Source organism: Bacillus rossius, chromosome 1, assembly GCF_032445375.1.
Source record: "Bacillus rossius redtenbacheri isolate Brsri chromosome 1, Brsri_v3, whole genome shotgun sequence".
Lineage (NCBI taxonomy): Eukaryota > Metazoa > Arthropoda > Insecta > Phasmatodea > Bacillidae > Bacillus > Bacillus rossius.
The window spans coordinates 367660822-367679598 of record NC_086330.1 but is presented as its reverse complement, the minus strand read 5'-3'; the positions used below and the strand labels follow the sequence as shown (position 1 = coordinate 367679598).

Below are 18777 nucleotides of genomic sequence, written 5' to 3'. Positions count from 1 at the left end.
ACCTTACTATTTTATTTCATGTTTCAGTTGATTTAAACTGTTTGGAATCATAATATGACGGACAATGAAGAATATTAGTTTCAGTAAATTTTATGAGAGGATTTACTTATTACATTAAATATACCTCAATTTTTACCTCAAAGGAAAAAGTTGCATATCATTAAATGATAAATATTTGTTTCCCTTTAATATAGTTTATGAACATAACTTATTGTGATAATAGGCCTACCTATTAGTTAAATTGTGTTTTTGCAATGCTCTCCTATTGCAGTAAAATTCTTGGGCAAATTGAATAGCATATAGTCGATCTTTAACATAAGCTTTTAGAATACATAAACGTAATAAATTATGTTCTCGTGATTTAAACAATTAAATATTTCTTCGCATGAAAAAATTAATTAACTAAAAAAATATTTCAGTAAATTTATACTCAAGGACTAAAAATGTTTATGTTAGTTTTAAAAAATATTGTATGTATGTATACTTTTCTGAAAAAAGTATATTCAAGAAAACAAATTTTCTTCTTTTTTATTTTGATCTTGAACTTACTTGACAAGCAATATTGAACTTCAACTTTATACTTTCGGGATATCACTTTTCGATTTATTCTTCTTCAAACGGGAATTAAAAGTAATGAATAAATAGCATTTTCCTCTATAATTAGGGACCGGAAAAATTCGCGGGTTCGATGACCTCCAGGATGAACTCCATAGTTATACGTACACTCGGTCAAATGTCACCCACTCATTGGCTACTGTCTTGTGAGACGTCCCAACGTAGCAGCCTGTGATTCGATAAAGCTTTGGTCGTGTGTTTCTCATTTGCCCAGAGTCATCCAGGTAGTTGTGAGCCAATAGCAGATGCAGGACTGAGGTATAACTATTTGTATTCTAGCCTGTCACGAAATGAATTCGCGAATTTTTCCGGTCTCTATCTATAATTATTGCAGCCGTATACTGAAAGGTTTAACTTTCCTTTATTTGCATGACGCGGAACTCCTAACTAGACAAAACGTTTGTTATTTATTTTGAACGTTATATTTATGTTTCCTTTCGAACTTAAATGAAACTCTTAACATTTAATTTCATCAAAAGTTATACAATATAAGTATCAAGTTAAAATATTTTTAAGTGAAGTTGTGGCTATTTTGTTGTTGAAAATGACACTCTGAAGTTTGAATGAAAGTAAGAAATGATAAAATTATATTTGTAGTTAAAAACAGATAATTCATTTCAAATTCAATCTTTTGTACATGCATATTGCCAAATAAATCCCACAATATATTAAATTCTATGCATTTGAATCTATTCGTATATTCTGCAGCATTAATTCCTATAAGCAAATACTTATTACGTACAATGTACTTTTAGTCCTGTCGTATAGTTATACAAATTTTTTTATCAAAATTATTGTTTCGTCTACGCGGTTATGGTTGAAAAAGAAAAAAAAAGTAATATATATTATTTTTAAATTCGGTTGTTAGTAATAACACGTATTTAGTGTAATATGACATACATTATTTGGTTTATTAAAACATTACTATCGATAACTCTATTTTAGATTTATCTGTCTATGTTATAGGTATTTCAACTTGATTCTTTTTCTTCGGCTTATGACAGCAGCAAATTTTGTTTTATCGCATATGTAATGTTTTTATGTTTTGCATATTATAATTAATAAGTTAGTATTTGTTAGCGGGTGAGGCTTTTTCACAAATGGACGCGTTCTTGGCGGCTAGCAGGTAGGACGCGTGTATTACGCAGGCTGGATAGGGAAGTACGACTGGGGGCGAGCTCCAAAATGATAGAAGCAACGGGAGTAGTATCACTCGGCTATTTGTATAGGTTGGGATAGCTGTGCGAATGGTAGAACAGACCACGGGTCTATGGTGAGGAAAAAGGTCCCAAGCTCGACATCCCGACGATGAGACCGTTTACGAACTGTCGATGGATCATCAGGAAAGTCAACAACTTGTTCAGAAACTTGAGTCCCTCTTTCAAAATTCAGTTTAATACCTGGAGATGACTATATTCGATGTTCTACCAAGCGAAGCAAACTCTTAATTCATCACTAGTTGATGTTTAATATTGTGACGCAAAATAAAATTGTGAATTAGCTTACTTTGCTCATGCCAGGTTTTACAAGTTTGGTCAAAGTTAATTAAATGAATAAAAATTGTGTCCCTTTGCTGCTGGCTACCCGCAAGAAATTACCATGGTGAATAATAGATAATAATTTTAAGTCGACATGGAATATTATATGATTTTTATGGGATTGTGTTTTGGTAATGGTGTGTGTATTTTTAAGAAACTGTCTTGTGTATTTTATTGCATTCACTTCACGTAACGAATTGTCTGAACGTAATGTTATTGTTTGTTTGTTTTAATATTTCGTTTTATTGAACAATAATACATAGTTTGCCGCTTCGAGAAACTACAGAAATGACAATCAAACATTTTAGTTTCCTCTACTGTACATGGGGCGAATATGTCTTATGTTATGTTTACTGAAACCATATCATTATACATGCTAAGTGAGATGTTGCGATTGAGTAGAAGCGAAAATATGTCTTAAAACCCTGGTAATGCTATGAATTCCATTCATTAGTTTACTCGGTGATCCGCAGTTTCTGTTGTTATGACTGAATACATGTGCACTTCCTCTATGTAGCGTGGCTTCATTGAGATGAAAGCATAGCTCACGTTGATGAAATACTTATTAATTAAAAAATAAAAATGTTATTTTATGCTTCAATTTCTGTTAGTGTCGTACACAGATTTAAAATGTAATGCAGAGTTCCTTAGTTTTATGTATATTGAAATTTGCTCATGTGTAGAGTAGTTATTAAAAGCATAAAAAACATATATGACGAATTGTTGTGTATTATTTCCATTAGGCGTAACCATGAAAATAGATAAGATTTTATCATTATGTGAAACCTACATTTGAAATGTTGGCGTTTAAATATTTATAAAAGCGTGTGAACTCTTAAAGCGCTATTTATATATTTAGGAAGTAGGTAGTTTCTTTGATTTTAGAAGGGTTTTTTTAACAAACGACTAAATTAATTCAAAAATTTGAACTACTGCAAGCAAAAAATACTTTATTCAAATTTATTTTAAAATTAGCCTTATATTCTACCTTGCTTACACTTTATTATCGAAAAGGATTTTTTTGACAGAGATGAATACCGTACATTAATACACAAAACATACATGTTTTCGTATGATACAATAACAGCTAGTGACAGTGACGAAACCAAAATTATTTTGATAGTTTGTATAGAAAATCCCCAACAGTAGTGGTGATATATTTAGGGATTTCGTTGTAGATGGGTACTATTTCACAATAAAAAGGAGTTATCGTCAATTATCAAAGCAGCCATATTTCGTATCTTCTTTGACAGCCTAAATACAGCACCAAATGACGTACTTGGCTAAAAATTAATTCCAGCTGCATGTGTACATTCCGGGAGGAGGGGAGAATCTCAGGGTGGCCCGAACCTCCCTGAAATAAAGAAAGCCGATCGGAGGGGGCCCGCTTGGATTTGCAAAATCTTCACGTTATCGCGCGGGCCTCATGGGAATCCTACAGATTTTCGCCCGTGATTCCAGCTATACATTTCACTGACACCTTGAGCACAACAGTCAGTGCACACTGAGTTCTTACATACCACCCGCACTTGTCTTCGATAAAATCTGAACTCAGGTGGATTCAGCATGACTGACTAAGCCTGCAGTCTGAATCCACCTGTAGGCCGCTGTTGCAACAGCTAAGAAATTTACACTGCTCGTAAACAGTCTGTATGTAACTCGGAACGGGATTCCAGTTCTTTCGTGTATATTTATTCATCATATTATGCAACGTCAAAGTCATTAAAAAATATAAAAAAAAAATAAAATGCTTAACATGTAATAAGTGCCAGAAAATAATAATATGCTGTAATATTTAGTGTAACTAAATACGACGTGAACCCTAGAATACAAAGTTGACGATGTGTCGTTGGTGGGAACTCTTGTTTGTTCCTGACATTTTTTTCTCTACAGAATTTTAAAGTGAGTTTGACATGCACTTCTTCAGGAAGTAAGTTAAAAATTTGTTTGTCGTTATTGCGATTTCAAAAGTTGATTTGTGTCCAAGAGTAAAAATATTTAATATTATTTTCATCATTTTATTCCCAGTTTTATTACTCAATCTATTAGTAGGACGTGATTTCTCGTCGCGGTGCGGTAGACTTTTATGAATGAAAGCATAATGTTCGTGCAAAACCATTAATCACACAAATGTCAGTTCTAAAGTATAATGTTGTAAATTTTTTTTTAATTATAATAATTTTTACAATTTTTTTTCCTGAAAACACAAGCTAACGCATCAATTTTTGGTGACAATTTTTTGTAATGTATGTAAATCTATTAATTATGTAGAACATAATTAAAAAATAAAAATAAATGTTTTAAACAGAATTGACGATTGTTTGCATTTAATGGATATGGACTGGATCGCAACACTAATTTAATGTTTCAAGTTAATAAACACTGTCAGGAAGCAAGCAAGGCAATGCGAGAACATTATCCTTTTGGTAGAATGTAGCGAAAGGGAAAAACAGTCAACTTTCTTGCCACGATCTTGTTCGCAGATAACGCAGGTTTAAGTAGCAAATGGACTCCACACAATGACAACCCTCCCATTATTCCGCCCCCCCTCGCTGAAACGCCCTCTCCCCCCTCCACCACGGCGCAGGCGACAGACTCAGGTATATCGCCCCGCCCAACCACTGGCCGTAGCACGTGGCCAGTGGCCCACCGCGCTAAACATTTTTACTAGGGAGGCCCCTTAAGCTAAACGAGTTTGGATTCCAGCCTGTCTCGAAAGGAATCCGCGAATTTTTCCGGTCTCTATGTATAGGTAGAGACACAACCGATTTGCTGGTTCATAGACCTCTAGGATAGAATTCACAGTACTGTACACGTTCGGGCAGATTGTACCGTGCTCATTGGCGTCTCACTTGAGAAATAACTAAAATGGGTTGCCAGTGATTCCATACTTCCAGTGATTCGATATTCCTTTCTTTGACCGGGTTTCTCAGCCCATAGTTCGCCACATAAATTGTAGCACAATTTTACTAAGGTAAAATATTACGAATTTTAATCTATAGCTAAATGAAATTTTCCTGTGTTATATGATTGGCATAGGACCTACATAATACGACTTATTTTTTTTGGCAACAAGCTAGATTGCGCACCATTAGACGTTTGAATCACATTATCGTTGGATGATCAGTAAGGTCATGCATATAGCTTAATTTGCGTATATATTTATCACTCTCGGCGTATTTTAAAATAATTGTACGTTAAATTTTTGTGTCCGAGATTCGTATGATCGGTGTATTTCCAACATGAGATCACATGAATTCGCTCATTAGATGTTACACATCTCTTGCGAGCACTGAAAGACTAGCTCACGTTTTTTTTTTTTTTTTTTTTGCAAACAAGACAGTGTACTTGTATTAAGTGGTAAAATTGCGTTCACCAAGTATTTCTAGACGCCCGCAGGCTGTCCACGCGAAGAAATATTTTCCCTGCAAGTCACCTCTGGGTGTGGGAGGATAAGTGACTGGATCGCTGTCATCCTATACAGGAGAGTCAGTCACCCGCGCCAGTTTGGACGGTGTCTCCGTCGCGTGTACTTTCACACCTCCCCGCGTCCACATTCCAGCGTGTGTGAGTGGTGGGAAGGAGGGGAGGGCAGTTCTGCGATGCTTTAGATCTCCCCACAGGATCGCGCCGGGGGTCTTTGCCCCGTCAATCGCCGCGGGGTTCCTGTCGCGAGAGAGACATTCCTGCTCCCCCCCCCCCTCCCTCACCCCCCCCCCCTGCCACCCAACCTGTGGAGGGACGCCTTCTCCGGGCGGCCCGGACCATAGACTCGCGACGATGGAGACGGGGCACTCTCGTCTCCTGCGCATGGCGCCGTCATTGGCTCGCGCGCAGGGCAAACAAACCACGCGTGCAGAGCGGACACTCACCGCTGCGGAATCTTCCGCGCCGTTCTTCGCCATTGTGTGAAAAGATCGCAAACTCTCGGACAAACATCAACGCTGTTTTTCTCACGCTTTTTAACTCACGATAAACGGGTAGCAAGTCAGTGAATGATGCGTGCTATTAATAAACTATTAGGGGCAGGCATTTTTCGCGAATAAATCTGAACGCCTATCAGACTGCAACAAGGTATATCCGCACCAGCGGTTTCTTCCTTGTGGTTGGCGGCCGTCTGCGAGAGAAGTCGTTGCCTTTTTTGACCGAGCCACTCAGGACGCGTTTGCTTTCGCACTGAACTACTGTGATTGGTGTTGCATCAATCGACATGGACCTGAAATAAATTGGAACCAATCACGAAACACAGACGGTGCTACAGTGTTTTAACTTATAACTAGTCTCGGAATCTTTACGCGAAATATGCACGGCCCTAACTATATGTTTAAATGTTATCGTTCAATGTACATGTACAATAAAAATACTCAAAATGTGTAAGAGGAAACTAGGAATTTTTTTTTCCCCTTTTTGCATGTGGAGTAGCAGCCCTGTTATTGATAGGTCTTTTAACATTTTATTTGACTGATAGAATGGTGGGAGAAGAATTAAAAATCATATCAATGATTTTTAGTCATCTGTCCTTGTAATATAAAAAAAATTCCTATCGCTTTCATCACGCCATGTGTTCTTCGTTTTGCCAAAATTAAACATTTGCAGCACGGGATAAAAATAATGAAGATAGTTTACTCATATTAACCATTTGAAGATTCTATAAAGTTCAAATCAATGCAGTAAAATACTTGTGTTTTAAATGTAAGTAAAATACAACATTATTACGATCTACATGGAAAGAACTGGGTTCACAAGGGATAGCCTAATTAAATTATATTGCAGTTTTATTACTTACTAATATTTCCATCAATAATAAATAATTTTACTGATAAATGCCTGACCACAAGTCACTGGGAGCTTAAAAATGTTTATCCTCAAGTCACTCAATATCTGTCAAGATCCGCAGTCCGCACTCCTCACTTGAGCTAGGCTCAATAGTGGTTCGCCCCTTACCTCGCGCCTGTCCACACACACAGTCTCGCGCCACTCAGTATCCGTACTTCCACGATACAGTTGAACTCCACGTCGCGCCACTTTCTCGCCCTCTTCGCCGATGTCGCACTTCCCTTCACTCGCGGAACTCTCAGAACTCTCCGAACTCGCGGCACCCCGACGCGGAACTCACCCTGGAGGCCGGCGTCGCGGCTTAAGTACCTCAGGAGCGCCCTTCTCGAACCGACGAGAGCGGCGGTGACGAGTCACGTCATACCGGGCCGACCCGATGCCCGAACAGTCCAGAAGGGCGGCGTCCCATTCACGCCACTCCGCGCGGCGGCCAACGGAATTCCCAAGACCGCTCAGCGATGGATAACAGCACTGAGGGAGCAGGAAGACGCGCGGGATGTAGAAGGGGGGAGGGGGTAGCGACGACCCTTGTAATCCGGCCAGGCACGCGTGGCATGCCTTACGTCAGTGGAGGCCACGTGACACAGCGCATGACGTCAGTGGCCGTGCAGGGCCGCCAGCCAGCTCCGAACCTGGCATCGCGTCTCTGGTCTCTCGCGTTCGTAACTATATGTAATTTGAAAACTTTTTTTTATTCCCTGACTTACCAGCACAACTGGTACACCCAACATATTCGCGTTTGTTAAATTATTAATTTTAAAGCTGAAATGTGTCTTAATGCACCATTCACTATAAATATATAATATATCGAAGCTCAGCCACACAAAGTGCGGCGGGATTTCGTAACCTCAAAAACGCGCTGCTGTTGGCTAGTACAGCCTTCACGCGCTGAGAGCAGAACTTGTACGAGAAGTCGTAACAATTTTTATCAAAAATTATTTTGGTATTAAACTGTGTTAAAAATCAGACATAGAAACTTAAAATTTAGATCACAGCTAAAAACAAATCTTTATTTTGAGGGAAGTGAATATATCTTCATTTTATGAATATTTGACTATATATATATATATATATATATATATATATATATATATATATATATATATATTAAGATTTTTAATGCTATTTTCAGAAAAATTTGTCATATCTTAAAAAACATATAATATAATTTTTGTTCATTACGTGGAGTATGTAGATATCAGGTTAAAATTTCTGTCCTCTTTTTATGGTAAAAAATAATTTCTCTACTTTCACAAATAATTTATTCGTTAAAGTTTGTTGCCTAAATTTTAACTAACAATTCTTTTTGGTTTCTTTTGAACAGACATGGTTTTTGTGAGGATAATTTTTAATTAATCTATTTTCTAAAAACATATCAGTAATTAAAATATACAGGAGGCTTTAACGTAGGTAAAAATCATTTTGAAACTATGCAAAGATAGAAAGACTAACACTTTGTGTTTTGAAGTCAATAAATGATCATCATGATAATTTCACCGCTAGTATTGATGGTACTGTCGTCTATTTCCCGATTTTATATTACATTTTTCAGTGGTGAAACAATTGCTGACCTTGTAATTGTATGAGGGTAAAACGTTTGCAGAAATATATGCATGAATATGAATATATTTTTAACTCTTAAATAAACTGTTAGCTTTACTTTTACGAAGTCATTTGTATCTGTAGGTATTTTCACCTGGTGAGGCAATCTTTAAACCAGCGTGATTTAAGGGCATGGATAATTATTTAATCGTTGGTTGGGATCCCCACTATAATCATGTAGTTCTTTTTAATGCAGTTCATTCGGTACATCGTAGCATTTCCTTGCATGTGTGTGCGAGCAGCCGTGAAGGTAGGCACACACCGCTACACACTTGCTCGTGTGGTTGCCTATACTCCTATTTCGGAAGGCTGAAAGTTCGGGACTTGAAGACTGACCCGCGTTGTTTCAAGCCCGCTCCAGGGCCTCGCCCAAGTTGTTCCATCCCTGCTCCAGGGCCTCTAATCCGCGTTGTTCCATGCATGAGGGGGGGGGGGGGAGGAAGGTGTGCGTCCGGCGCGCATTAGTATTCGTGTCGGCCGCCCATTGGCCATTCAGGCGCTCCTAGGCAAGGGGGGCGGGGAGTGGTAGTTAACGACTGCAGTTTTCGTACTCATTAGTTTAAATGGCGATTACAGCAAGTCATCTAGACATTTTTCGATTTTTTTTTGCTTGTTGCTATAAATTAATTTTTTTTTACGACAGGGCCTAAATAAAATATCCCAGAGGATTTGTACCTTGCTAGATCCGGAAGCTAATTATAACAGGCTCCAACTCTTAACTTTGTAAGTAGTGGAGCCAAACTATTTCAAGAGTTTGATTCTTGTTGAATAATTAATACAGTTTTATTGTTTGAATAAAATATTAAAATGTGTAATAACATCAAATTAAAAAAAATCTATCTCAACAATTTTTACGGTAGATGGAGTAAAATTTGATTCACCTCAGTCCTAGCTCCTCTATGTAAATGCTTGACCTCGCAGTTTTTTGATGCGCAAACATATTATCTCTCGGTATGCAGCATTTGGTAGGCGCAATTTCGTGAAAACGGGACGGAATTTGATGAACGGAAGTATGTCACAAAGATGGCGGACCTACGTGTAGCAACATAAACCCGTATAATACGAAAATACAAATTCGACGATATTTTATTAGAACGTATAAACGTATTAAACCTAGAATTTGTGTATCAACATAGATCCTGATATGGTCCGGGACAAAACAAAACTTTGGTTTTATGCTGTGTGGTTGGTAGTGTGAGAATCATTAGTTACCTAGATCCTGAGCCCGAAGAATTTTGTTATATAACCTAGATCCTGATATAGTTTGCAACGAAACAAAATTTCTTCGGTTTTATGCTGTATGGTTGGTAGTGTGAGAATCATTAGTGACCGATTTCAGGGAGAGAAAAAAATTGGTTGTCTGTAAAGTCGGTTTACGGACAATAGTTTAACGTAACGTCATAACAAAACATTGATGAAATGATTGCATACTTTTATGAATAAAATTGAATCATTTTTATTGAATTATCACTATTTTGTATGGATACACAGAAGGGGCGGAATGAAATCTACAATTTAATTGATAAATTTACTTTTATTTGCACTCATTAATTCAAATATGTTTATTACTTTAACGAACAGATTATTTTAAGTGTAACTTTTGTACATGTTTGCTATTTAACTTCTTCCAATCTGTGTTATTCTGTTAAGGATAGGACGATGATAGGAAAAGTAGGAAACGAATGGGAGTGTTTCAATCTAAATGTGCCTCGAAAAAGTCAAATCGATGGTTGTTCCAATCGAGTGGAAGAGAGATAGATGCGGCGCAAGCGTACAATGAGCGTAACGGGACAATGAGTCATCCTTTTTCGTGCGTGCAGCCGGCGTTCATCGATTTTTTTTAGACGTTGTCACGTCAAAAACAGACGGAATTATGTTTGACCTGGGAGTGAACGCTCTGTTTACTGCTGTAATCCTTGCCCAGGTGCAGGCAGCTGCAGCTGCAGCCAGCTGCTCACTTCACGACACGTGCTTCCGGAACGCCGTCACGCGCCAAGCTGCTATGCGGTCGAACGCCGGCGGAGCGGGTCGCAAAACAAGTCGATACCTCTCGATAGTTCGCTCGTCGTAATAGCACTCTCTACCACGTTAATTCTCCACAAGCTTATAGAGTAACTCTTGGTGCTGTATATTTTAATAATTCAACAGGAAATTGGTAACTTTTTTTTAAAAAAAAACATGTTTTATTTTATTGTAGCTTGCTTCAGACTGGAGAATTTTCAAGCGAAACGGGAACCGGTTTGTGAAAACGGCGTTGCGTGTGTTTCGTTCGAGAAATGATTTAATCAACTGCTATAACATTAGTTACTGTTGGAAAAAAGCAGCGGACGTGTGCGTGGTAACAGCTTCCACCCAGATGCGATGTCTCACATATGGGAGCCAGTTATGTTTCACTATAACATATTTATTGACATTCTTCAAAACGCTGAAACTTCGTTCATCATGAATTACCATTTTTTAAGGTATAATATGTCCGCAAACCGATTCCAAACGTTTGATTTTGATACGCTCGATTTATTTTTAAACTTATCGCTTTGGTTAGTTAAGAGTACTCAATATTTTAAAAATATTTTTCTTAAAAAAAAAAACGGAATTTATACCATACATTTTTTTACAAACAAACACAGGAGAGATAACTTATTGGATCCATTAAAAACAAATATTTACCAGGAGCACATGCAGGGGGTTTGTTTGGGGGGGGGGGGGTAAATCCTAAAAATTATATTATTACCACCAAGAAAAGGAAATAATTTGTAAGCGAGCAGAGGAAAAAAAAGTGGTTCTATCTCTTTCCCCTTCCGAAATAAAAATCGGCGTTCACTCTTGACTTTTATTGTTCATAGTAGTCTCACAGCAGTGTTGTACAGTATGCTTCGCATGTATACATACGCCCGCCAAAAACAAAGCGACCTGACTAGTCCTTGCCGAATTTACAAAAGCCCCTGATGCTTGCGGATTGTTTCACACACACACACCTGTATATAAATATATATATATATATATTTGTTGTTGCTGCTCATTTGAACATGGGGAAACAAGTACTTCAGAGGTGTATTGAAAGGAATTTCACACACAGTTCAAGTACTTCACATGTCAAATATGGAAGTAATAAAATTGTTGTAACAAAGAACATACGTTCTATCGTAAGTTTGAATTTTCAAGTTTTTATTTTTTTTTTTTCGTGGAGGAAATCTCAGAAAATATTTTGGACCATTAAAATGGTATATACTTTTTTTTTTTTAGTAATTTCCTCTATTTGATCAAACATGACCAATAGTGATCGCAATCCATAGCCGTATTGAGGACTGAGGCTGTGTGTATGTGTGTGTGTTGCCACTGTACACTTTGTTCCACGGATTAGTATTTTATTCCCTCCCTTTAAATAAGTGAAGAGGATTGGGAGAGGTCTGGGGTAGGGAAGACTCCAAGTGCGTCTCAGGCAGAAGCCTATACGCCTCATCAACCACGCGGGAATTGTGGCAGACATCGAGTTGGGGATTGGCCAGCCATGGCAGCGATATTAACTTTTAGGACCATGACTAGAGACCGGAAAAATTCGCGGGTTCATTTCATGATATGCTATAATCCAAACAACTGTATCTTTATATTGCTTTTGTGATTGACTCACAGTTTATCTGAAGGACTTTCAGCCAATGAAAAGCCTCCAACCAAAAAAGTATTGAATTGCAAGCGTCCCAGTTGACAGGTGTCACGAGTCAATAGCCAATGAGCAGGAGGCATTTTCCTGAGTGTGTAGGGAATTGTGTAGTTTATCCTGGAGGTCATCGAAATCGCGAATTTTTCCAGTCTCTAACTATGACTATAGTTATGTTGTGCCAGGGATAATAGACTAGCATGGACACAGAGAAAATCCTGGGCTCAGTCTGTTGGTCAGGCCTTGAGGATTTTCACGGAGGAGAACTTGGCTGGACAGGGGTGGGGAGCTCGGACCTCGTGGTCCTCATCGGATAGCCTACAGTTCACAACCCGAACAGTTCCGAAGTTGACCGAAGTAAAATTTTAGGTTAGGTTCGGTCAGTCTAAGGCCCGTTCTACAATGGCAGAGAAACGGAGGCGGATCACGTAAACGGAGGTGGATCTCACGGAACAGTCTCTCTACAATAGCACGCAGACGGAGACGGACCCGTACGGATTAGCTCGGCAATGCTAATTATCTTTGAAATATTTGTGCAATGGGAGTGCATGACTTGATGTAAGCTTTTGGACATACGCCATTGCTAAACACATGTATGTCTGTAGAAGAAAACTACGAAAAACCCAAAAGACAAAAACACAAATTAAGCAAAAAATTGCTGTTTTCAACAGGATATAAACACCACATAATATTCCATAACAGGAAATTGGTCATATTCCTGTTATTGAATATTATGTAGTGTTTATATCCTGTTGAAAACAGAATTTTTTGAATATTATGTGGTGTTTATATCCTTATATGGTCATATTACTGTTATGGAATATTATGTGGTGTTTATATCCTGTTGACAAGCGCAATTTTTTGCTTAATTTGCTTAATTTGTGTCTTTGTCTTTTGGGTATGTTTTAGTTTTCTTCTTTAGACATACATGTGCTTAGCAATGGCGTATGTCCAAAAGCTTACATCAAGTCAACAATGCTAAGCTCTTCCGTTTACGTTACTCCGTGCGACCAACGGAAGCCGAGTATTTGGCTTCGGTGGTAGCCATTTTAGTATGTTTTCAAAATACGTTAAAATTTGTTTCAAGTATAAGTGTACCTAGTGTTCTATTTTGTCTTTGTGGTTTATTTTTACTATCCATATAAATTCTGCCCGTGCTATGATCTTGAAGCATAAGAGTATTTTTTAAAATTAAATTCATATTTCGTAATCTTGAAATGCAATCTCATTGGTAGAGACCTGCAAAATTCGCGGATTCATTCGGTAATAGGCTAGAATTGGCTTACTGTTCATCTTGACGAATCTCAACCAATTATAAACCCTCAACCAAAGAAAGATCGAATCACAGACAAACCAGCTGAGACGAATTACAAGTCAACAACCAATGAACTTGCTTTTTTTGCCCAGTGTACAGGAGAATTTGCAGTCTATCCTGAAGGCCATCGATACCACGAATTTTTCCGGTCCCTACTCATTGGTTGTCATTTTTACGTTTCCGTGCATCGTGGAAGCAGAGGAGACCCGATAGTGGAACATTCTGGGAGATCCGTCATTGTAGAACGGACCTAACAAAGTATAAGTTCTTTGTTGGTGTTCTTTGAAGAGCACATTTCGGGGAACCTCGTGACTGTTCGGGAGTGGATTGGGAGAGAGATTTTTTTCCCCTGTCTCTATGCAGGTTTTAACTGGGCCCAATTTATCCAGTAGTTTAGTATTAGAGTTGAGAGTGAGGGAAGTGTTAGTCATTGCTAGAGACCCGGAAAATTCGCGGGTTCAATGACCTCCAGGATAGACTCCAATATCCTCTACACACTCGGGCAAATGCCAACTGTTCATTGGCTGCTGACATGTGAGTCGTCTTGACTGGGTGGAATGTGATTCGACACTTCTTTGAGCGAGGGTCTCTAATTGGTCCTCAGTCCTCCAGATTAACAGTGAACCAATGACAGAAGCAGCACTAAGGTATAATTATTTGAATGTTAGCATAACACGAAATGAACCCGCGAATTTTCCGGGTCTCTAGTCATGGCTGGCCAATCCCCTAACAAAGCACACGATGCATGCGTCCCTTCCCTGCAGGGCTAATCCCATTGTGACTAGGCGTATAGACGCACTTAGGTCCATTCCATGGCCCCCACAAGGGTGGGACTGGGTGGACCTCTGGGTTCAGGACCCGGGTCCAATCCTGTTTATTTTCATCTCAGTGCGTAAAATATTTGTACGTACTCGCTGTGGTTATTTTAAAGTAAAAAAAAGGGGGGGGGGGGTTCTGTAAAGTCGGTTTACGGAAAATAATTTTACGAGATAACGTCATAAGAAAACATTGATGAAAAATTGCATACTTTATAATATTCGAATATTTTTTTACAGTTTTTTTTTTCAAATTTAATTTAAATAATTTGTTTAAATATAATCACGAACAATTAGTTCAAAAAAGCCCGCCTTAACCTGTTTGATATTATAGAATATTTTCTCGCAGCACGGTGTTTGGCCGGTTCTTGCACGCTCGGCTCAGGCGGAACGTGACAAAGAATTCATGCTTTTTTTCGTGCGTGCATCCGGCGTTCATCGATTTATAAGACTGTTATCACGTAAAAAGAGTGTAGGTAAGAAATAACCATGCAATTATAATGTAGCACGGGACTGTAAAACTGTTTGGGGGGGGGGGGGGGGGAGAATGCGTTTGTCTCAGATTATGTGTCCTGGGCTCGTGGTCGAATGTGGAGGCCATGGTCCCTCTTGTAGGTCGGACACCGCCAAACACACTCTAAGTTTAGCTAGGTCAGGTAAGTGAAAGGTAGAAACCGGAAAAATTCGCGGGTTCAATGACCTCCAGGATGAACTCAATTGTTCTACGTACACTCGGTCAAATGTCACCCACTCATTGGCTGCTGTCTTGTGAGACTTCCCAACGTAGCAGCCTGTGATTCGATAAAGCTTTGGCCGGGTGTTTCTCATTGGCCCAGAGTCATCCAGGTGAGTTGTGAGCTAATGGCAGAGGCAGCACTGAGGTTTAACTATTTGTATTTTAGCCTGTCGCGAAATGAATTTTGCCGGTCTCTGGCTAAAGGAAGCGCGGGCCGCGTGTTGCAGAGGACGACAACAGCGTGCTGGCGCCGGAAGAGCGCCGCGGGCCCTGCGCCGACTTCCGGCCGGGCGAGGACGACCTGCAGGCCTTCGACTTCATCCGCACGTTCCGGCTGGACGTGCCGGACACCAGCTACCCGGGCGTGACGCGCGTCAAGGGCTCCAACCGCATGCAGACGGCGTACCGCCTGGACCGCGACGCCGACCTCACGCTCCCCACCAGGTGCGTCCCGAACTCCCGCCTGCAGCGCCGCGATCCGCCGCGATACGCGTTCGGCCTTCCCCGGGCACACACACGGTGCGCAGGGGGACGCACCGCAACGCCGACAGCTAGAAAACTGCTGTCTACCACAATGCCCAATTACCACAACGCCGAAAAATGTCATTGCAGGACTGCCACAAAGGTTTGGTTAGGTTAGACTAGGTTAGGTTACAGGGGCGTAGCCAGGGGGGGGGGGGGGTTTAGGGGTTCAACCCCCCCCCCTTAGCACGAAATCTTTAATTAATTTCTTATTCATCATTCAAACAAATTTCATATTAAAATTAATAAAATTTTTACCATTACAATATTTAAATTTAAGAACCGAAAACTGCTAGAATAGCACTATTTTACACCTTAAAATCCAAAATTTCCCGGGGGAGGACCCCCCGACCCCCCGCTTTCATACGGGGGGGGGGGCATGCTTCTTAACACCCCCCATACACAAATCCTGGCTACGCCACTGTTAGGTTAGGTTAGGATAGGATAGGCTAGGTTAAGTTAGGTTAGGTTATATTACGCTAGGTTAGGTTAGGTTAGGTTAGATTTGATTGCGGTGTTTCGGCGTTAAGGTACATTTAAGAAACACACACAAATTCATTCAGTTGTTATTTGGGCGTTGTGGTACACAGCAGTTTTCTAGCTGTCGGCGTTGCGGTCAATTTGGAATTTCGGCGTTATGGTATTTCGGCGTTGTGGTAACGACCCGGTGCCCAGAGCTTCAGAGGAAAACAACGTGATTTCCAAAACTAACTCAAGATATCCGAGTGGGGTCTGCTCCAAAAAACCATTTAGAGAGTTCGCTGAGGGCCGAAAAGTACAATTGATTTCGGATTAAGTTTTTAAACTGTATATTTAGAAAGAGTTAAAATTGCTAAAACACATTTTTAGGCGTAAAACAACAGGTACAGAGTCTTTAAAGCACTTCAGGGACTTGCGTTACACCTTTATCTTCATTTCTCCGTCCATATAATGTTACGGTCGCAGCTGAAATCTCACAGTTATCCTGTGCACGACGAGAAGACTGCGCGCCGTTTCAGAGGAGACACCGCGCTAGAAGCACCAGCGAGCGTCTAGCTTATCATCCCGCCTCACTGACACATACACACCTCTGACGAGGCGGGGGCCCTTTTTTGTGTGTCCAAGCCGCGATGTGTCGCTAGTGCAGTAATCTGTAGAGATTGTGGACATTCGGGAATTCATTCCGCGATAGGCTGTAACGTGCTGCTTTTGCTGCTGGGTTCAACAGTTTATCTGGAGGACTCTTGCCCATTGAAAAACCCTCAAGCAGCAAGTTAGCCAATGGGCAGGTGACATCTTACCCGAGTTAGTACAAGACTGTGGAGTCTATCCCTAGATGTCACGAACCCGCGAACGTTTCTTGTTCCTCGTTACCTGAAGTGGTGGTTTAGTCTTCGTGACAAGGAGAGGCCGTAACTAGCGCTCTGGAGCGCTATCCTATCATTTACCAGTACAGAGTGGACACTCGGTGCTACTGATAGGTAGGGACACCAGTATTGCGCGAATACATTTCGTGTCAAGGTATTTCACAAAATACTGTAGCTTTTCTCCTGTGGTTATTGGCTGAGGTCGGTGAGAGGTGTCGTCCCACTCTTGACAAGGCCAATGAAAATGTGGTCACCGTACTGCTGCACCCTCACAATTTGCCATGACTAGAGATCTGAAAAATTCGTGGTTTCGATGGCCTTCAGGATATACTGCACATACCCCTGTACACTCGGGCAAATAACGCAAGTTCATTGGCTGCCGACTTGCAAGTTGTCTCAGCTGGTTTTTCTGTAATTCGATCCTTCTTTGGATTCTAGCCTATCACCGAATGAATCCGCGAATTTTGCAGGTCTCTAGTCACGACTCTTAGAAAAAGCTACAGTGTTTTGTGAAATACCTTGACATGAAATGAAATCGCGAAATACAGGTGTCCCTACTGATAGGACCACCAGCATGGACTCACTTCACTTCAGGCTGGACTCAACCTGCCTTTACACAATCGAACTTTTTTACAGTTATCATTGGTAAAAGAAAAGTCCCATCCTTTGGCATACACGTGATTGGGTAACCACTTCTTCTCCCTGTTCATAACTGACTCGGGATCGTCTGTCATCAAGGTGAAGCGTATGCGTATGTGCTAGAACTATATTCGTTACCAAATGAATTCGCGAAATAGTCGTGGCCCTAATGATAGCAAACAGTATTACAGGATAGTCATACTATTATAAAGTTTTATCTTCCAATACCTGTGTAGGGACACCTGTATTTCACTATTTCATTTCATGTCAAGGTATTTCACAAAACACTGTAGCTTTTTTTAAGAGTTATGGGAAATTGTGAGGGTGCAACAGTACGGTGACCACATTCTCATTGGCCCCGTCAAGAGCGGGACGACACCTCTCACCGACCTCAGCCAATAACCACAGGGGAAAAGCTACAGTATTTTGTGAAATACCTTGACACGAAATGTATTCGCGAAATACAGGTGTCCCTACCTGTAAGCTGTATATGTCCCGTGCTTTTTACGTATGTATCTCTCCGATCCGCCATCTTTTTTCGATAATTCTCCCCCTAAAGAAGTAAATCTTCTATAAATAAAATAAAATGTTTTATTTCTTAAATTTTAGTAAAATACAATAGCTTGGCACTTTAATTTATTTTCGCAAGGTTTGTTTTAGCTGTTATAAAAACTGGTTGACTGCTCCCTTATGCCCCGTGCGTATACTCGTCGGCCGTGTTAGCTTGGGTGAGGGGGGAGAGGTAGGGTTGACTAGGCTGGAGCAGGAGGGGGGGGGGCAGGAGTGCCACCCACGACGAGGCGTCGTCGGGGTCCGTCCAGGCGCCGTCTGGCCTCGCGCTCCGCCAGGGTCGCCAACTTTGTCGCAAAACAACCACAGCTTGCTTTCTTGTTTAAACTGCCACGCAAATTCCTGCGGACCTACCAACTTCGCGTTGTTGGGAACTCTGGGAGGTACCTCAGCAATCTTAAGGACAGATATTAGCCGGGATGTGCGGTGTCAAAGACAATGTAATTTATTCCTAAACAATTTACAGAACACCCAAAGGTTATTTGCACAAACACGCGTAGCAACATAAACCTGTATATAGTCTTTTTTAGTAAACATTAGGGTACATAACCAAACGTATTGGTACCTGGAAAAATTCTCGGATTTATT

At 40.3% G+C, this 18777-nt stretch overlaps 1 protein-coding gene across 1 annotated transcript in view; it reads left to right on the top strand.

The window, feature by feature from the left end:
• The window catches only part of LOC134528570 (collagen alpha-1(IX) chain-like), a 317857-nt gene that overhangs the window by 232291 nt on the left and 66789 nt on the right, over window positions 1-18777 (top strand). The window contains exon 3 of the mRNA XM_063362313.1: window positions 15340-15556. Coding sequence (XP_063218383.1) covers window positions 15340-15556 — 217 coding nt within the window. The remainder of the gene's footprint in view (window positions 1-15339; window positions 15557-18777) is intronic.